Below are 19097 nucleotides of genomic sequence, written 5' to 3'. Positions count from 1 at the left end.
CATTTGCTAATGATGATCTTAAGACTTTCCGGTGTTGAGATAATGTGGTTGACAAGGCTGTTGATTTCTTCTCTTTACAGCCAATGTCTACAGACTTTGGTCAATACAACAGTTATGGTGATGTGAGCAGTGCTGCTCGAGGTAAGATCTTAAGAGATATTGTTTCCTTCTCTGTGCTGCTTTTTTTTAAAAAATACATGACTTGTGGGTTTTATAGCATGTTCTTAAAATGCTATCTGTGGTCAGATGAAAAGGTTATGCTGTTCTCACATCTGGATAATATCATTTTTATTCCTTGATCTATGCAGGTACTTTTTCATATTTCAGACAAATATATTGACCTGGTTTCTCAGCATACTAAACCTGAGTTAAATTAGAGATAGCATTTGATAGCTCAGTGTTAATGTTTGCATCTTTGTTTCATTCTGAGTGTTTTACACTTGCAAATTATCTGTGAAGATTCTCAGTCATCCAGGTGAGGTTATCTGGAAGTGGAGTTATTTGCAAGTATTTGCCCTTGGCAATTTAACCTTCAACAACAATCCCAGAGTTAAAACCCATGTTGTGTGGCATACTAATCCTGACAGTTTATCTCTTCCTCTCTCCCACTTATTGCTTTTCAGATTTCCAGGTACAGTACAGATTTTCTTCCATCAAGTAGTGGACATGCTAAACAACTCCACAAGCAACCCATCCTGTCTGTTATTCAAGTCTCAATTTCTGCTAGAGGGAAGAGTTTCATAGCACTTGTTTATCTGCGTGTTTTGTACTTAATCAGTAATGTCAATTTGTATTAATAGGAAAAGGGCACAAGCCAATGTGATTTGCTGTGTAAATTTTCCAGTGCTTGAGATGGAAGCAGTTCTCTCTTTGATGAGTTTCTCCTGATATCAGGGAGCTAAATCTAATTGTTTTTCCCAGCTAGAGTAAGACACTCGAATCAATGGCTGAAATCCTGTGTGCTAGGAGTTACCCCTAGGCAACCAGCATGATGCAATTAGATTGTGCAATCAGTTGCTCAGCTACCATTTTTCTCATTGCATGACAGGCATGCACATGGAGGTGTTTTGTGAATAGCCCTTCTGCTCCACTGCACCTTTCCTAACACTGCCACAGCTTTGTGTATCATATGCAGAGCTATGCAAGAGGATTTCAGCAAATGGTATTTGTATGTGTTAACTTTAAAAGTATTCATTCAGTGGCCTCCTTTCAGTAGGATTTAGCTCTCTGATTCCAGGAAAAGTAACTTGAGTGATAGCCCTCCTCATTCTGAAATCATACCACTTCCTATTTTTCATATATGTCCATATTTTCCTGACCCTCTTCCCTTCCCCCCCTACCCTTATTTATGTGGTTGTGGGCATGGAAGAAAAAATAATAACAAGTGACCTTGTCTAGCACTAGCATTTCTGAAGCTCAGTAGATTTGTCATTAAAAGCGTGTGAGAGAATGTCCCTCTATATTAACCTTCACTCTAAAATTTAGAGTCCAAATGCTTGTGCACAGAAGTCCATCATTTATTAAAAATTTAAAACCTCAATAATTATGGTAAAATGTTGATTGCATATTTAAAAGGAAAAACTTTACAGGCTAAAGTAGATGGAAGCTTACTATTGTACTTGTCAAGTGGACATCATTAAAAAAATAAATTAAGGGAAGAAACTCAGAATAAAATGTATGTGGAAAGCAGGTGAAGAAATTTTGGCCAATATTCAACCGTTCTTTACGTAGTAGCCTATAAGTATTTAGTACTAGGAACAAAAAAGGAGTGGTTTCTCTCCCCCTTCACTCTGTGTTTGTAGGTATTTGCATAGCCACTTCTGGAGAGAGAAAAAAGATACAAGAGAATTAATTACCTTTGGTGTGATCCTACAGGTCTTTGAGTGACCAGAAAAATTAACTTGCTATTGAGTCTTTATTGCGCTCTATGAAGCCTTCTAACCTCAAAAGCAGTTGGAGGATATGAATAAGGGGAACATTTGTAAGGCAAGAGAAGATCCTTTGAGCCATATGATTAACTTGTTAAATATTTAAGTACGAATAGTAGGAATTCTATTTGCCAATGCAAAGATAAAAGCCTTAGGGAATGTATAAATTCCTGTCCATATTTACCATGAATGCCTTTACCCTATTTTTGTGTGGGTCTGTTTGCATGTAACCTGTTTGTTTGATGTCCTCCTATATCTGATGCAGTCCCTCCCAGATGGTCACGTCCCTGGAATGCGAATGGACCGAGGAGTGTCTATGCCTAACATGTTGGAACCAAAGGCAAGTGCAGATGTTATTTATTTTGCTTCAAGGCACTGATGGTTTGCTTGTGGAATGATAATTTGTCAATGCAAGTGTGTTGCATCCCTGATTTTCAAAAAATGTTCCTTATGTGCCAGTCTTCCTCTGAACCATATGTCTGTGTTTGTGTAAGACAGCTAAGACATTCTGGAGACTAGACAGCACTGTACAGTGTAAACTTAAAAGCAAAAGGCCTCTAGCAACTTAAAAGCAAGAGGCCTCAACCAGTTGCGCTGCACAGACTTTTGACAGCCAAAACAACAAAAGAGCCACAGGGCAGAGCATAATGTGAAATCAAAAGGATACACTGGCAGTATAGTGGCAATAATGGTTGTAGTAGCTTACAAGAAGAAAATGTGGAAGTGTTTGTTCTTGCTTACACTGTGTATTTGAAAATAAAGAAGTACAAAGGCATGATCCTTTGATGTTTGAGTGATGCTACAGCAGATGACAGCACATGATGATCACCCTCTCCAGTAGCTGAAAAGAGGATCAGCACCATCATGCCCAGCAATGTTAAAAATAAAGAGAAGGGTGTGCTACATTCTCATTGAATACAGTGGTTTTCACAAGTATTCCTCTTAGGTCCGAAATTGTTAAGAGAGGCAGCTTTGGAATTAGGAGGTATTTAAACATTATCACTACAGAAAGTCATTCTTCACAACTAGCCTCTGTGCACATACAAAGAGAGAACATGCAAATAGAGGCCATTGTTTCCTCCTGATGATCAGTCAGCAAGTAGTTTGCCATATGTGAAAGTTGATAATTATATCTTTTATTGCTTAAGTCAGCTTCTCTTCTAATTATGAAGCTCCCCATCTCATCTGTTTTGGCCCTTGGATACACTGTAACTCCTCATATCTGTCATTTCCACTAAGAAGCCATTTTTTAAGATTAAACAACCCCAAGATTTAACAATCTTAAAATCATGCCCATTGTTGGGTACAAATTGAACCATTTTAAAAAAAACATAACGTGCTGTGACTTTGTGATATATAAGAATGTGATCACGATTTCAAAACTCTCAACAAAAGTTTGTTGACTTTGGCTGTCATAAAATCATAACTTACTTTCATGCTGCAATGTACAACCGTATAAAAAGCAAACAATGTTAACATACTCGAATGAACTGTATAATTGTGAGACTGCCAGATTGCTACTAATCCAAAATGTACATAATTATTCTTTCTTCCATTATTTACTTACAATAAACTAAATGATATATATATATATATTGGTGACTGAACCTTCTTTATTGAAATCTTCATTTGGTATAGTCCATAATGAAACAACTAATATAGTCCCAATCTATAGTTTTATTGGTTTTTTAATGGGAGAGAAATTTTCCAGGGGAAGGAAATTGAACTGGAATGGCCCCTGTCCTACTTGCCAGAGTACTGTCATGGAACAGTTTTCTATTAAACTATTAAACTGGGAGCTACTTACTCCCAGTCTGGTTTGAAGATAAAGAACCATTAGAAGGGAGGGTAATTACATGCCAAATCAATTCCAATTCATGGTGACCCTTTCCAAGATTTTCTCGGCATAGACTATTCAGGTTTAACATCCCCTTATTATTAGGTGGCATATTGGAACTGTGCAGCTTACCCAAGGCTATATAGGCTGGCTTTTTTGAACTCCTAACCTCTGGCTCCATACCCAGCTACTGAATCCATTGAGCTCCCCGTCAGCCAGAAGAGAGCGTAAGAGCTCTTAAGCTCCCCATCAATAGTCAGCACATGAACAGGAGATGGGGCAGGTACACAGAGTCACTTGATCACAGTCTTCTCTATTATGGGGATACATTGTGTTTTTATTTTAATTATGGTTTATGTTTCCAGTTTTGCATCTATAGAAAATTAATATGTGCAACCATAATGGTAATCTGTGTCTTTTATTTGGTGATCCACTTGCTTTTCTTTAATGATGTAAGTGTTCATCCTAAATTTGGCAGTTATAATTTTATTTATTTATTTAAGATATTTTTACCCCGCCAAGGTGGCTTTCATTAAAAGATAGCATGTAATGCTAACAATGGCGGATATACTAATACAAAAGGGTCAAACAAATACCATATGGAAAAAAAAACAGCAGCACCAAAACAGTAAGGTATAACAATCCATTTAAATAACCCACTCAGACAACCAGTCACTTGGGGAAATGGGCAGGGTGTCAAACAGGAGTCCCCCAGCACCACCTTTTGAGTTCTCTTCTCCAGGACAGACCGGTATGCTTTAGATATCCTCCAGACATCAACTCTGTCTGCAGCACATTTAGTTTCTCCAGATTTGGGTTATGCACTGTTACAAATACCGACTTTGTCTTGTAATGAGATTACAGTTATAGATGGGGGTATTTATTTATTTATTTATTTATTTATTTATTTATTTATTTATTTATTTATTTATTTATTTATTTATTTATTTATTAGATTTTTACCCTGCCCCTCTAGACTATGTCTGCGAGTACGAATACCCCCACACAAATGGACTTAATGAGGGGCCAGACCATCCACTCATGGATCCTCCAGTGGCGGTAGCCTCAGTCAGCCTTCCAGTCACTCCTGGAGCCCCGCTATCTTTCAGCTCATCTAGCCACTCAGCCATGCAGGGAGACGTCCTCATTTCCCTTACCTGGAGTTGGCTAGATGAGCCGAAAGAGAGTGGGGCTCCGGGAGCAATTGGAAGGCTGACAGTGGCTGCCACTGCCACTGGACACATGACAGACTGTCATTAAGTCTAGCTGTGCAGGGGTATTCACAGGACAATGAATTTACCTCTTATTTATACACTCAGTGACTAGAAAACTGGGTGAATATAATGAAATGAGTTTCACTCAGTGCGCAATATTTCTAAGGGAAAAAATTCATTTAGAAACAAGTTTGATCTACTTTATATAACATTTATATTTTTGAAGCTGTGGAACAGGATACATTCAAGCAGATGAACTAGAGGATTCCAACTAGAGGCAGTGGTGCCTCGCTTAACAATTACCTCGTTAAACGATGAATCCGCTTGACGATGAGGTTTTTGCGATCGCTTTTACGATGTTTTAATGGGCAAAATTCACTTCCCGACTATCAAAACAGCTGATCGTCGGGTTTCAAAATGGCCGCCCGCTGTATAAAATGGCTCCCCGCTGTGCTTTAGGATGGATTTTTCACTGCACAGGGAGCAGAAAATGGCCACCCTATGGAGGATCCTTGCTGGACGCTGAGGTATTTAGCCCATTAGAAAGCATTGAACCGGTTTTCAATGCATTTCAATGGGCTTTTTATTTCACTTGATGAGGATTTTGCTCTACAGCGATTTCGCTGGAACAGATTATCCTCATCAAGCGAGGCACCACTGTATAAGAATTCTACAGGCTCTGATAGATCTCCATATCTTTCTTAAGATCCAAATATATTGTAAGCACTTCAGATGGATAACATGAATCACAAAACTGAAAACCTGGCAAGTGGATCCATGTGCTCAGAAGGAAGAATAGAAAATGTTATTTGCAGTCAAGTGTAGGCTGCCCTGCTTGCTTAACTGCTGGATACCACAACGAGTCATTAGTGGAAAAGTATCAATAAACAAAATCGACAACATAACTAAATCAAAGCCACATGTAACCTACTGCAGTATGTAACTCTCTTACTATACTTATATAAACATGACAATAATGATCATGAACTCAAGAACTACTGTAGACTAGTTGTGAGTATAGCAAATTAAATATGGTGAAGGCACAAGTATATAGAACCCTCTCTACCTAACTGTGTCTTCTCAGATGCAAGCCCCATTGAGTGTTTAATGAGAAACAACCAGCAGCACACCAGTCCCATGGAGGCTTTATCTTCCAGTTGATGAAATCACTTATTCATGTAGCTCCCTTGTGGACATAATCCTTTCTTGTAAAGCATGGGAATGCAAAGTATTCCTTCCCAGTCTTACTTGACTGATGCTCCCAACTTTCCTCATCACTGAGTAGGCCAGCCGGGGTGCTGGGAATTGCATCTGGAAGACTACATTTCCCCCACTCTGGTGAAAAAAAAAAGGCGGAGGGCATGTAGAATTAACTGAAAATTAATTACAACAGTTGGAATAAAAGGTAGCTTGTGATTAGGAAAAGGTGAATCTGCCAATAAAAATGGACAGGTGCAATTTACTGTATATGATACTTTTTATCTTTATTTACATCTAAATAAAGATACGTAGGATAACGTCCATATTTACAAACTCAGCTTTTAAATAATTGCTCCTGTGCGGTCTAACCCTAGTATTTGCTAACAAACCCTAATACTTGCTGTCAAGTCGGACTTAAGTTGCTCTGGCAACGTGTTTTTTTTTCTCAATGACTTGGACTCGTGACTTGGAAGTCACCCACACCTCCCTTTTCTTCTGGGGGAGGGAAGCTTGTTTTTAATAGGGAATTGGACTTGAACTTGGGGCTTGAGACTTGGTACCAAAGATTCAGACTCGGACTTGGGACGCTGACCCAAAGACTTATATTCCTGCATGCTCCCAAGTAAATGTACTTAGGGTTGCTCTCTTATACAGTAGAGCAATTCTAAATTTGTGGCAGGTGTGGGGGTGTGGAGGGGAGATTAAAGTGGTAGATGATGCATCAGTTCCAAAGCATTGTTCTGCCCAGGACTTGAGACACAAAAGGTGAATTCTTCCACTCCACTTTTCCAGTAGACAGAGAAGTTGTCCCCATGTTTGGCTTTCTATCTGGCCCTGCCAATTGTTGCTGCCATCCTTGTCCACAATTGACTCAAGGCCTCTAACAGATGCTCTGCAAAAAAGAAAAAAAAAGGGGGGGAACACTCCCCACTAGAAGAAAGATTGCTTTCCCTTGTCCTGTATCTACCAGGTTTTCTGCAGGCGCACCCTGAAGGGAGATGAAATACCCAACCAATAGATCTCATCTCTATCAATATGTGGGCTCTTCCATCTGATACTAATACTCGTAATCACCACTCAACTCCGGCTTTCAGCAGATGTTTGGGTTGCCTTGCAATTCTGTATCTAACAATGCTGGGCAGTCCTATACTGCAGTGTTTCCCAACCTTGGGCCTCCAGATGTTTTTGGACTCCAACTCCCAGAAGCCTTCACCACCACCTCTGCTGGCTAGGATTTATGGGAGTTGAAGTCCAAGAACATCTGGAGGCCCAAGGTTGAGGACCACTGCTATACTGTATGTTGAGTTTACTTCAGGTAGATGCATATAGGACTTCAGTTTCAAAAGCTGCTTGTTATTCAGTACACTCATCTTCCTCTGCAGTATACAGTTGGAGGGGAAAGATGGATCTGTTCAAAGGTGCACTGCCAATTCAAAGTGATCAGAGACTTGACTGGTTAATGGGCCATATGCTCTGAGCATGGAGCATGAAACAAATTTCAGCATCCTCTTTATTTACAGCTGTTCATTGGCATGTAAGATAAGTAGACAGAGTTTCTTCAGTATAAGAATGTTGAAAACCGCCATGCATATCATATTTTCAGAAGACAGTAGGAAAAAAAAGGATGGCCTAACATAAGGTGAATTGATTCCATAAAGGAAGCCGTCACTTTTTGTTTGCAAGACTGTTAATGATAGGATCTTTTGGAATATATTAATTCATAAGGATACTATGAGTTGGAATAGGCAGCAGTAGTAGTACTGTACAGTATGAAATATACAACAAATAGTATATTTTATCGGGAAAAGGAAGGAATGGACAGCCTCCACACAACTCTGGTCACTTAACTTCTTCGTCCCCATAAGAATATATTGACACCCTGTTTCCCAGGGATTGCCAGTCCTCAGACTCACTGGGATATTTGTTTGTATATAAAGATACTTTGTCGGTATCTCAAAAGAGAGCCTTCATTTATTTCTTAAAGATTTAGATAGCGTAATGATGGTGGAGAAGGAATACTTTCCCAGACTGTGATGCCACTTAATGAAAAACTTACTTTAATGTGAATAAACCAAAAAGTTAAATACCACTTAAGTCTAATCAATGACAAGAAATAGGGTGCTCTCTAGAATCCACTGGTTCCTCCTCAGATTACTTTTAGTGTTGTGTTGTACAAAATTAAGCTAGTGCAGACATCATCCTAATTTTTTCAGTTAACAACCAAGTAATGCAAGTATTTGAAGCAATCTTTTTAGTCAACTTGCAGCTGCCTCCCAACAACGATCAGATTGTCCTTGCAAGCTTAACCATGGCTTTCTGCTGCACTGTAAATTCTACATAAATGCCTGTTCTGTGCAATTAACAGATATTCCCATATGAAATGCTTATGGTGACCAACAGAGGGCGAAGTAAAATTCTGAGGGAAGTGGATAGAACCAGACTGGAGGTAAGTGGACCCTTGTTGTAGAAGTTACTGTTCTTTTGCTAGAAGAAGGCCTTGTAGAGGTGTAAGGTTCATTTTTTTTAAAAAATGACTCTAGCAACAAAGGATGGCAAGCTAAGAAAAAAAAATCAAACTTTCATTCATGTAAAGGAATTTCCGGGAGGGTAGCCATGTTAGTCTGCTTCAGCAAAATAAGAGTCTTGTGGCACCTTGAGGTCTTAACAAGTTTTATTTTATGTAAAATTTCACAGGTTGTAGCCCACATTATTAGCATGAATCAGTTTCTGAATTGCTGCAGTTCACAAAAGCTTATGTTAGAAGCCTTGTGGCACTGTGGTTAAACTGCACTACTGCAGTCAATACTCTGCTCAAGACCCAGGTTTGATCCTGATGGGCTTAGGTAGCTGGCTCAAGGTTGACTCAACAGAAAAACAGAAAAAGAATTCACCATTGCCAGCCTGTCATAGAAATGATCATACTGGCTGGCATCCTGTTCAATATTTGCATGCCTAGAAGGCTCAGCAGTGGAAGCTGCCACTGTGATCCCATAAGGTGTGAAGTATGTGCCTGGTCACATGCTACCTTGTCAGATTGCCACAGCGACTTCCGTAGTTGCAACTTTGCACAGTTGTAAATACAGTACAGGATCCTGGACAACATGTAGGATTATTTTATTTCCACTATCCATGCTAATAATCACTTAGGGACACTCCAAAGAAAGATATGTTGGCTCCCTTTAAAACATTCACAAAGCACAGACAGTCTGTTCAGCCATGTACTCCATTTAGCCCAGATTAGTCTCCTGTGGCCAAAATCCTCTTGGAAAAGTGACACTGGCATAAGGCAAATGATGATGCCTGCAGTCCCCATTTTGAGTCCTCTTTGCTTAAACATCATTTCATTGCATGAGAGTTAGATTAGCTTCATAGGTGACCTGGAAATGAAGTGTAACTTCATAAGGAATGTCAGTCTAATTCATGGAAGAATCCCCAAGGCATGCTGCTTTTTAAATTCTTCCATAAATCATTGCCACTGTGAAGCTACTTGGCTCGTGCACCATGAGAATATGCTTAAGCAACAAGGAAATAAAGCAGGGACTTTTTAATTAGTGTCAGCCTGCTTATGCAGGTGATGGCATTACCCTTATGATAATGTAACTTATGCACAAGGATTTTGGTCTCTGAGTACCAATAAACTGCAAAGGTTCATGGCAGAGGTTTTTCCCAGTTTTGTTGCCTAACATTCATTTTACTACCACCGCCAAGTACTGGATCTGGGACCTTCAGTGCCATAATATTCTACTATTTGAGTTCCTACAAATCTATGTCACAAGAGATTTTTCCTTCTCTTGGTCAATCTCCAGCATCAATACAAAGATCTGCTTCTAGTCAGAGTTGTAAGCTAGGTGGGCCAATGTACTGACCCAGGACAAGACCACTTCATATTTCAGTCTCTGCTCTTCATTCGCCTGCTAACTGCTCAAGCCTAGTCAGTGAATCCCTGTGCTTCTTCCTACTTTTGTCGGTGGACTATAACCTGATCCAAAGCCAAAGCTGACTGTCACCGGGTAAGCATGGGGTAAAGGAATAAGAACAATTCAGAAGTGACATGCCACTCCCTAATTGTAGGTAGATCCGTGTTTGAAAAAGTTGAAAACCACTGCTGTTGGGCACAGCCCATCTGTTTTATATCCTTGAACTAATCACTGTCCTTTCCTGTTGTATTTTTTTAAGCGCCATTTAGCACCTGAGGTTTTTCAAGAAATATTCGGCATGACGATACAGGAATTTGACAAGTTACCTCTCTGGAGACGCAACGAAATGAAGAAAAAAGCCAAACTGTTCTGAATCATTCTGTCCCTTTGAGGAGAAAATATTGCAAATAGGATAATGTATTATACTTAAGACCAAACTTTTTTGGAGAGAGCAAATGCTTAAGGAGGGGGAAAACAAAACATAATAAAAAAGGAGGGGGGAGAATCTGAGAAAGGCACCCATCTGTGTATGCCATGCGGTTGAGCAATGGCCTATCAAGCTTGTCAGAGAGTTGTGGCCCAAAACTGTGTGTAAAATCTCAGCTGTGATTTTTATCCATTATCAAGTTTCTACACAACATATATGCATAATGTGAAGCTGCTCTGCTTTCCTTATTTCCCCTTCCCTCTTATGCAAAGGTCAAGGGCCTGTGTTGATACGGCAAGGAAGTGCCCAAGGTACACCATCCTACACTTAGGTAATCATGGTCTCTCCAAGGAATGAATGAATACATTCTCTAGTTAAGGAAGGAATTCTGTGTAATATATTGACCCTTTGGGCACCACCACTAAATAAGTACTCATTGTTTTCAAGCAGCCTGTTATTTTTGCAGTGTCTATCAATGAAGTGGGCCACACTTTTCTCCAGCCAGATTCTTCAAGAACAAACTCCTGGATTCCACTTGCACATATCTGCTAATGATTTGCTGTGTTGAATCTTCCCTTCTCCATTTCACTCCAACTTTAATTAATATTATTCTTGCTTAAGACAGTTGGTTAAATGTTAACAAGAGCAACAAGCAACAGAGGGGAAGGGGCTGAGTTTTCTAGTTCAGGAGCAATTTCAGATGGAAACCATAGTAAAACAAAAACTTAGGATTTAATGCTAGTGCTCCCTTTGCTGTAGAAGAGTCATTGTGACACGATCCGGCCACATGCTGCTCTGATCATGTCTCTAAGGAGGCAATATGTGAGTTAATACCACTTCTCACCTAGCCACCATCTGTCACGGGCTAGCTGTGGTGTCAAGAGAGGGAACTATACCATCCTTGTATTGTTCCTGCAGTTATAGTTGCATTTTATGAACATTAATAGTGTGAGATGGAACTGGATTATGCCAAAACAAGTTCTGTCTCCTTAGTAAAGGAAACGTTTGAATCAGGATGAAATCTGTTGAAACAGACAGGTGCTATTGGCGCGCATCTGGTGGCCTACAACACTAAAGAATGCTGGAACTCTGATGAGAAGGAAATTAGATGTAAACAGTTATACAAAGACAATGCTGCGGACACGTCTCCTCCTGGCAGGCTCTGCTGTGAAAAAGTGAGAGGTTAAGCAGTCACTTCTTTGTATACACCGATGATACTGCACAGTAATATCAAGTGAAGCAATGTTTGGTTTCATTTTCCTCATGCAATTGCAAACTCATGTTTTGCAAATGATGGCTTGGGTTTTATTTTCTCTTAGTATTACAAAGCTGCCGTGTAGGTTCCTTGTTTATTTACTCTCATTGCCTGGACAAAGAAGCAGCACTTCTGACCCAAGTGGGGCTCACTTTATTACACACGGGGAGTATTATATAAGGTGGCCTCCTGGTAGCCAAACTCCCTGGAAAACAGTGAGTGTTTGTCTAAAAAAAAAAACCTGGACAACTTCTTTTGACAGGACCCAAAGCTGTTCTTTGTCAACAGTAGTGTGCACTGATAGGCTTCCCCCTTACCTTTGAGTGACGACTGCCACAATTTAAGGTTTTACTTTTTGTTTCCACTGAAGTGTGCAGGTTTCATATTAATTCTTCACTTAAGAGTGCAATCTCACATGCTTTCACTCAGAAGTAAACCCAAGTGCATTTTGTGAGGCTTATTCTCAGGTCGCTGCATATAATATGACAGACTTGGACATTAAGCCTTAGGAAGAGAAGATTTGTACTGTAGTACTTTCCACATTTAGACTTAAAAGCTAACCGTAGTCATCGAATGGTAAGTTAGCATATAATCACTTGGTAAGGTTACTATCTGAACTAGGGATGGGCACAAATTGGGGGGGAAATGGCAATTCATCACAATTTGTAATTTGTCAAAGTTGACAAATCATGAATTTATAAATTTTGGATGAATTGACAAAACAATTTGTCAAGTTGTCTTGATTTTAAAACCCTATAAAACTACACACACACCCAGGCATCTAGAGACAGCAAAATCACAGAGAAGCTTTCCCTGATTCTCCTGTACAAGCACCGCAAGTTTGGTGATGTTTCAGCTTCAGATGTCTGAGTTATACACCCACAAAAAGGTCCCCCAGGAAAGGTCCCTCTAGGCGAAGACATTAAAACTGCACATGCAGGAACGCGTGATACTTTATTGGACCATTAAGAAAATAAAATAATGTTTTTATATAATGGTCCAATAAAGGTATCACCTATTCCTGCATTTGTATTGTTTTGAGTACCACACAGCCTTGTCCTAGTTTTTTATTTTTTCCAAAATTGCGGAGGAGCCTCTTTTGACTCTCCTCTGCAATTCCTCCAAGTTTGGTTAAGATTGGATTTCAGACATCCCAGGTTATACGCCCACTTTTCTGAGGGGACCCACATTGTGAGTGTATGACTCAGGTGTTCGAAACCCAACCTTTACCAAACTTGAAGGGATTGTAGAGGAGAGTTGGGGAAAGCTTCTCTGTTATTTTGATGTTTCTAGGTCCCTGGGGAGAACATTCGGGGGGGGGGGCATCTTTGCGGGCGTATAACCTGGATGTTCAAAACCGAAACTTCATTAAACTTTCAGGGCTAGTAGAGGAGAGTTGAGGAAAGCTTTTCTGCAATTTTGGTGTCTAGGTGCCTGAGGGCTATTTTATTTTCCAATGAATTGACAAATCAAAAATCACTAAAATTCATTGATTCATCAGAAATGATGAATACAAATTGATGAATTAGCACTTTTAGACAAATTTTGCAGTTCATTTTTTAATTCATGTCCATCTCTAATCTGGACCTGTAACTGCTACTTTACTCCTGAGTGAGTGCTCCTACTTTGGCTGTTTCTATTGTTAAGAGGCAAATGCATGTAAGATACAAGTGTGTGGAAGACTGTGTAGTGGCAAGTGTTAGGCTGCATTACACCGTTCACTAATGTGGCATTCTCCATATGTGTGAGGCCACAATTCCGAGTCAATATGTTTGCTGGCAGTGCTAACTGGGGACGATGAGACTCATCGCCCAACACACCTGTAGGTGCTCTGTAGTTTCTCTATGTGACAGCTTGCTAGGAGGTAAGAAAAACCTTATTGTGCATCTGCACAATAATTCTGGGAAGCAGAGGAGTTGTAAAATTCTTGAAACCCAGCAGAATGGTGCTGATGAGAGGCTAAGTGTCTACATTGTAAATTATCACATAGCAAATGGCTGTTTGTATTCATCCTCTCATTTCTGGCAGGAAGAGGCTGCCAGGGTGCCTTAGCAGCAATAAGAATGGCCTCTTCATCAAGGAATGGTAATCATTTTTCTGTGTCTGGCTGCTCTTCTCACTGATTCTAATTCTACCATCAGTCCCAGAAGACCCTGCCTGTTAAAAGAGATTGTAGCAGCTTTAAGAGGCTTAAAGAGACTTTCCCAAACAGAAATTCGTACTTGCATTTCGTTTATAATAATAGCCATAATTTATGCCATTATATTGGGTTAACTTGTCTATTCTAATTAGCTGTTATTTACAATGATCTGGATTAATGCTTTATGGTAGGCCATGCTATTTACTGGCAATTGTCTCAAGAGCAAACATTGGAATGGAAGCCACTGAATTGCAAAAGGAATACATGGATTGCTTTCTTCCTTTCCATAGTGCTGTTGCTGCTACCATACCATCTATTATCTATGTGTGATTTGACATTCTTTGATATTTGCCCTCCCTTTGGTGCCATGCTCCTTTACTATCAGCTCTGGGCAGAGATTTATGGTCTTGTCCACAGAAGGTGAGTTGAGGGTAGCATATTTTGACTGCAATGTGAACAATTACCAGAGTTTCAACTTCACCAGCTAGAATCAATCTTGTGTATCCATTCCTCCCTCTTTCTGAATATATTTATAGCTCAAAACAATTGCTTTCTTTCCAGGCATGGCATCCATTCCCTCCTTGTTTAATACTTTGACCATACTTCCTTCAGCTGAGCTGCTAGAGATATTATACAATGGGTGACCAACATTTTGCATGGCTGCTACTTGAAAAACCATCCTACATGGCACCTCTAATATTGTGGGAAGCTGCTCATTTGTAGGTTCCAGCCACATGGGGTACCAAGTTGTTCCACAGCCTTCCATTCTTCCCCATCATTCTTAACTGATTTTTCCATTTTTCCCACTTCTTTATCACATCATTTTCTGCATTGGCCAAGCCAGAAATGCCTCCATTCTTTAGCTTCTGGAAAACTAGGATGGTCCTTGTGTTTGTGAAGTACTGGGAAGAATTGGAGGCTTCCCAAATGACAGCAATGTCTAGTTAAGGCACTCTTCATAGGCACTGCAAATGTATGTTCACATCTCTAACGTGTGGAAAGGGGCACTTAATGGATCTGGATCTGATTTAACTTTTTCTTTATCCAAGTCAGATGAATCTTGTGATTCCGTAAACGACCCATAGTTTACAGTCCTTGAGCTATCATGCTGGCAAACACTACCATTCAGAAGTAAAAGCTTGCAGATTCTGGAGATGCTGACCACCGCCTCTTTGCATTGCCCTATCATTGCTTATCCATTTGAAGCTGTATGTGGAACGGCAGTTGCCTTTCCCCACTTGGGGAGTGGGTTATAACCCTTGTGTGAATGAACATGTGTGTGGAAGCACTTGAGTGCACATGTGCATTTATTTAAAATGTTATTTAAAAATTAAATAGGTGAAAGGGCATTTTAATGAAAATTAAGATTTCTGTGAAAACCACACACTGATAACATGTTTCTCATGGGAAAGCTAGCAAAGGTGTGTTGAGTTAGGTGTGTTGTGATAGATTAAATCCCCCACTCCATTCCAGTAGGTCATTGTACATGTACATGCCACTCTCCTCTCAAAAAAGGGGGGGGAAGGGAACTGTGCTAATATATAGCTATAGAGATTACATTATTGATCCTCATCTCCCCACAAGTAAGATTTTCTGAGTACTAAAAAAAAAAGATGGAAAAACCAGAGAAACACATGGGAATAATGATTTGATTGCTATGTCATGCCCCCCAGAATGCAGACCTTCACTGTAGAAGAGTTTCCTAGATTTGTGACATTTTTTACACATTATTGTAATTCCTAAATCCTGTTGTGGTGAAATAATTGTTCAGAGTCTATCCATTTGAAATTAAAAACACTTCAGTCACCTCCAGTGAGGTAGGTGCTTAACTCCTAATGGTGCTTAACTATGGGACAGTTTTCCCTGCCCACCTTACATGTTTCTACTGTTTGATATCCTAATCTATCCTAAAATGCAGATTAGGATAAAGAGTTTAACATCCTGATTAACATGTTAATGTTTCAAGTGTACCATATTCCTGATAAGAGACTCTGGAGCAGAAAACAATTAGCAAACATAGCTTTTCCTAATATGGCGATTGCATAACAAGGCATGTAGTAATAATTAGATTTCTTCCTGTAAGGTACAGCACAGAATTTCTGTCAGGAAAATGGTGGCAGCTGTACAAAGGTCTTGCTTGACTGCCTTTGAAAGATGGCAAAATCAGCATGGTTTAACCCCAAATATCAAGTCACAAAATTTGAAAATACTAGGAGCTTTCAGGTACTTTTGTACATTCCTTCATTGTGCAAAATGATTTCTATTGGGAAAGAACCAATATGTTTTATTGTATCATCCTTAAGCTGTCCATCCATGTATGAAAGTGGTAACACTGCATGAGTTTGGTCATTATCTTCCAGTGGCTTCCATCCAAACACTTTTAACATCAACCAGGATTTTGGTTATTGACTCCAGCAAGCTGTGGAGTGCAGCAATGTGAATCTGTGATTAATTATTTTTGCTGTTCAAGGGTATGCATTTTTGCACCCAGGTCTGTTTTCTAAGGTAACAAATACTAATTTGCACAATTTGTTTTCCAAACCAACCTCTAGTTTGTGAATCAAATGAGCAGAGTCAGGGTGTAATGTAAATCCCATGGAATTTGATGAAAACAGTATCAATACCAGGCAATTTTTTGGTCTGTAAGATTGGAGAAGAGCCTTTACAGAGATGGGCACTGTGACCTTCCTGATATTTTTAGCTGACAGCTCTCATCAGCCTTAGCAAACATAGCCAGTGGTGAAAATAAATGGAAGCTCCAGTCTATAAATATTTGGAGGGCCACAACCGCCCACCCCTGTTGTATCAAGTATTCTAATTATTCTAATTTGTAAATTGTTTATGGCACAAAGTAGTAGTACAGGTTGGTGACAACCCTTGTAATGGGGGAGCCTTACTGCTGTTTGGCAGGAAGATCACTTTAATGAGATGTATTTTGCTTCAGTTTTCTTAGGTTTTTATCTATGTGGTTTACATGTTCCCTGGCCCACACTTTTACATAAATGAGAAAAAGTAGCCTTTTTCAGATTGTTTCCCTTCTGCTTATTTCCCCTCTTTTGTTGTGGGACAGCTCTGATTTGGAGCCTTCTGTTTAAAAGCAAAAACAAGACACCATCACTAATGCCTCAGTATGCTTTTTGGCAAAAATGAAACATTGGCCGTGAATCACTGCTGTTCATCTCAGTTTCCATAATGCAAACATCACCCAGTGCCACTATAATCTACATCACTGTTGTACTCAAACCAAGTAAATGAATAAAGTTTTGAACTTTATTCTTATCTTGCTCTTTGGCTTTTTCTTTCATTTATTCAGTCAATTCATGATCACCTTTTAAAAACTGTAATTATCAAAGAGACATTATCAAACATTGATGGATAATATAGCTTCAGAAAAAGACTCAGCTTCTGATAAAAATAGAAAAGGAATATATGCTGCAGGGGGGACTACTTCTGATCAAGAGATAACCACTCACATGTGCAGTCAGGCTGCTCTGAATACATGATTATAAAAGATGGATTAAATTTAGAACACATTCAATTTAAATTGTTTGGTCCATGTGTGTTCAGTGTAAACGTTTGCAGCCCACCATCTGTATCTTCCTGAAATGACAAATAATGGTGGGCTAACTTTCCCTGGTGTAGATCTTTGAGACTTCTATTTTGCTGCAGTGGTGGCTCTTTGAGTGTTTTCCTCCCAAGGAAATCAAGACAGTGGGCATGCCTTTGACCTTTTTGTACAATGGACTGAGAGTATGCTGAGGAAGGGCCAATCCTATAGTCAAACATTAAAGGAAGCCCATATTTTCTGCTGTTAACAGTCTTTTCCCTCCAAGAATGCAATCATTTCCAAGCTTCATGCCTGAGCAATTAGACTTACAAATAAAATACACATACATCTCAACAGACAACTGCAAAACAAAAAGAAGCCACTTTGCAACGAGCAGAAGTAAAGAAAATGCTAATGATGTACTAATGATATATTAACTGTATCTACAGTCTCATTGGATGTTTGCCCAGAACATACACACAGGCTGTGACTACATGGTCAAACACTGTGGGATTTGCTCCACTTATAAAACAGATGGATTTGAAGTATTTTTACTGACTGTATAACAAAAAGGCTGGTTGAAATCAGTCCACCCCTTTTTGCTCCCAAAACAACTTTTTTTCTCTGTTACTGGAGGCTTCTACTTTTTTAAGTCAGGGCAGTACAAACAGGCTTTTCCCGTCTTGTTAACTGTGATACATTCAATTTTTAATTTTTTTAAAAAAGTTCTTACATATATGAAGCTTATGTTAGATCACCCTATCACCTTATAGGTAGGTTGTCATTATTTCCCAAATATACACCTTTGTCAGTTCCCTATCAGATTGTCAGAAGTGGGACCAGAGGAAGGAAGGAAAGGGCTATGGGCTGGAATGCGAATTGTATCTCATCCAATATGAACAGTGAACTCCTGAAACAACCCATGGACCCTGTCTAAGCACTGATTGCAATTCCAAACATAATACAGACTACAAATCAAATTGCAGCAAAGTTGAACCACTCCAATTCGCTTTTCCAGGATAGTCACACCCACACGCGACAAGATAACACTTTGCTGTTTTAGTTTGAAGTACAAGTGAAGAGATGTGTTAGCTGTTTTATATTTCGGTTTCCCAAGGGGATTGGACTCAGGAACATTTGTGTCTCTTCTAGTGCTACAGTTCTATGGTTCTGCTAAGCCCACTTTTTAATGGGGAAATGTGAGCAGTGATAGTCCACCTGAAACCTTTCAGGGTGAGTATGTTGACAGATGTCAAGGTGTGTCGCATTCAGATTTCCAGCCTATGATCAGTATTCTGTGGACTGAAACTGAGAATTCTTATAAGCAGAGTTCTTAAGCCTAATCTGCCTAAGAGTCCAGTATCTTCTGTTTCTCCACAATGGTAGCCCTTAGAATCAAGCTGTATTGTTAATATTTCAAAGATCTGTGTTTTTTGGGTAGTAATGTAGCATGATGCAGCTTGAAGGTCAGCCTTTTTAAGGTCAATTAATACCCATCCAGCCTTTTTTGGAACAAATTGCTTACCTGGCACTTCACATAGTGCCACCTTGCCTTGTAAAAACATGAAACTGGCTAGCATTCTAACCATACCTACTTATCTTTGTTTAACCTTTTATGCACCAATTCAAGGA

At 39.5% G+C, this 19097-nt stretch overlaps 1 protein-coding gene across 40 annotated transcripts in view; it reads left to right on the top strand.

Moving 5' to 3' along the window:
• The window catches only part of ABLIM1 (actin binding LIM protein 1), a 274524-nt gene extending 257333 nt beyond the window's left edge, over positions 1-17191 (top strand). For 39 of the 40 annotated variants that reach the window (XM_078389589.1, XM_078389586.1, XM_078389577.1 and 36 more), the window contains 2 exons: positions 81-141; positions 624-2268. In XM_078389589.1, coding sequence (XP_078245715.1) covers positions 81-141; positions 624-661 — 99 coding nt within the window. In that variant the 3' untranslated portion in view covers positions 662-2268. Of the gene's footprint in view, positions 1-80; positions 142-623; positions 2269-8544; positions 8626-10355 lie in introns of those variants that run through there. The other variant, XM_072995518.2, reaches the window with a different exon arrangement.
• The last annotated feature ends 1906 nt before the right edge of the window (positions 17192-19097 follow it).

Source organism: Pogona vitticeps, chromosome 3 (assembly GCF_051106095.1).
Source record: "Pogona vitticeps strain Pit_001003342236 chromosome 3, PviZW2.1, whole genome shotgun sequence".
NCBI classification, from domain to species: Eukaryota; Metazoa; Chordata; class Lepidosauria; order Squamata; family Agamidae; genus Pogona; species Pogona vitticeps.
This window is presented reverse-complemented; position numbering and strand designations above follow the sequence as displayed.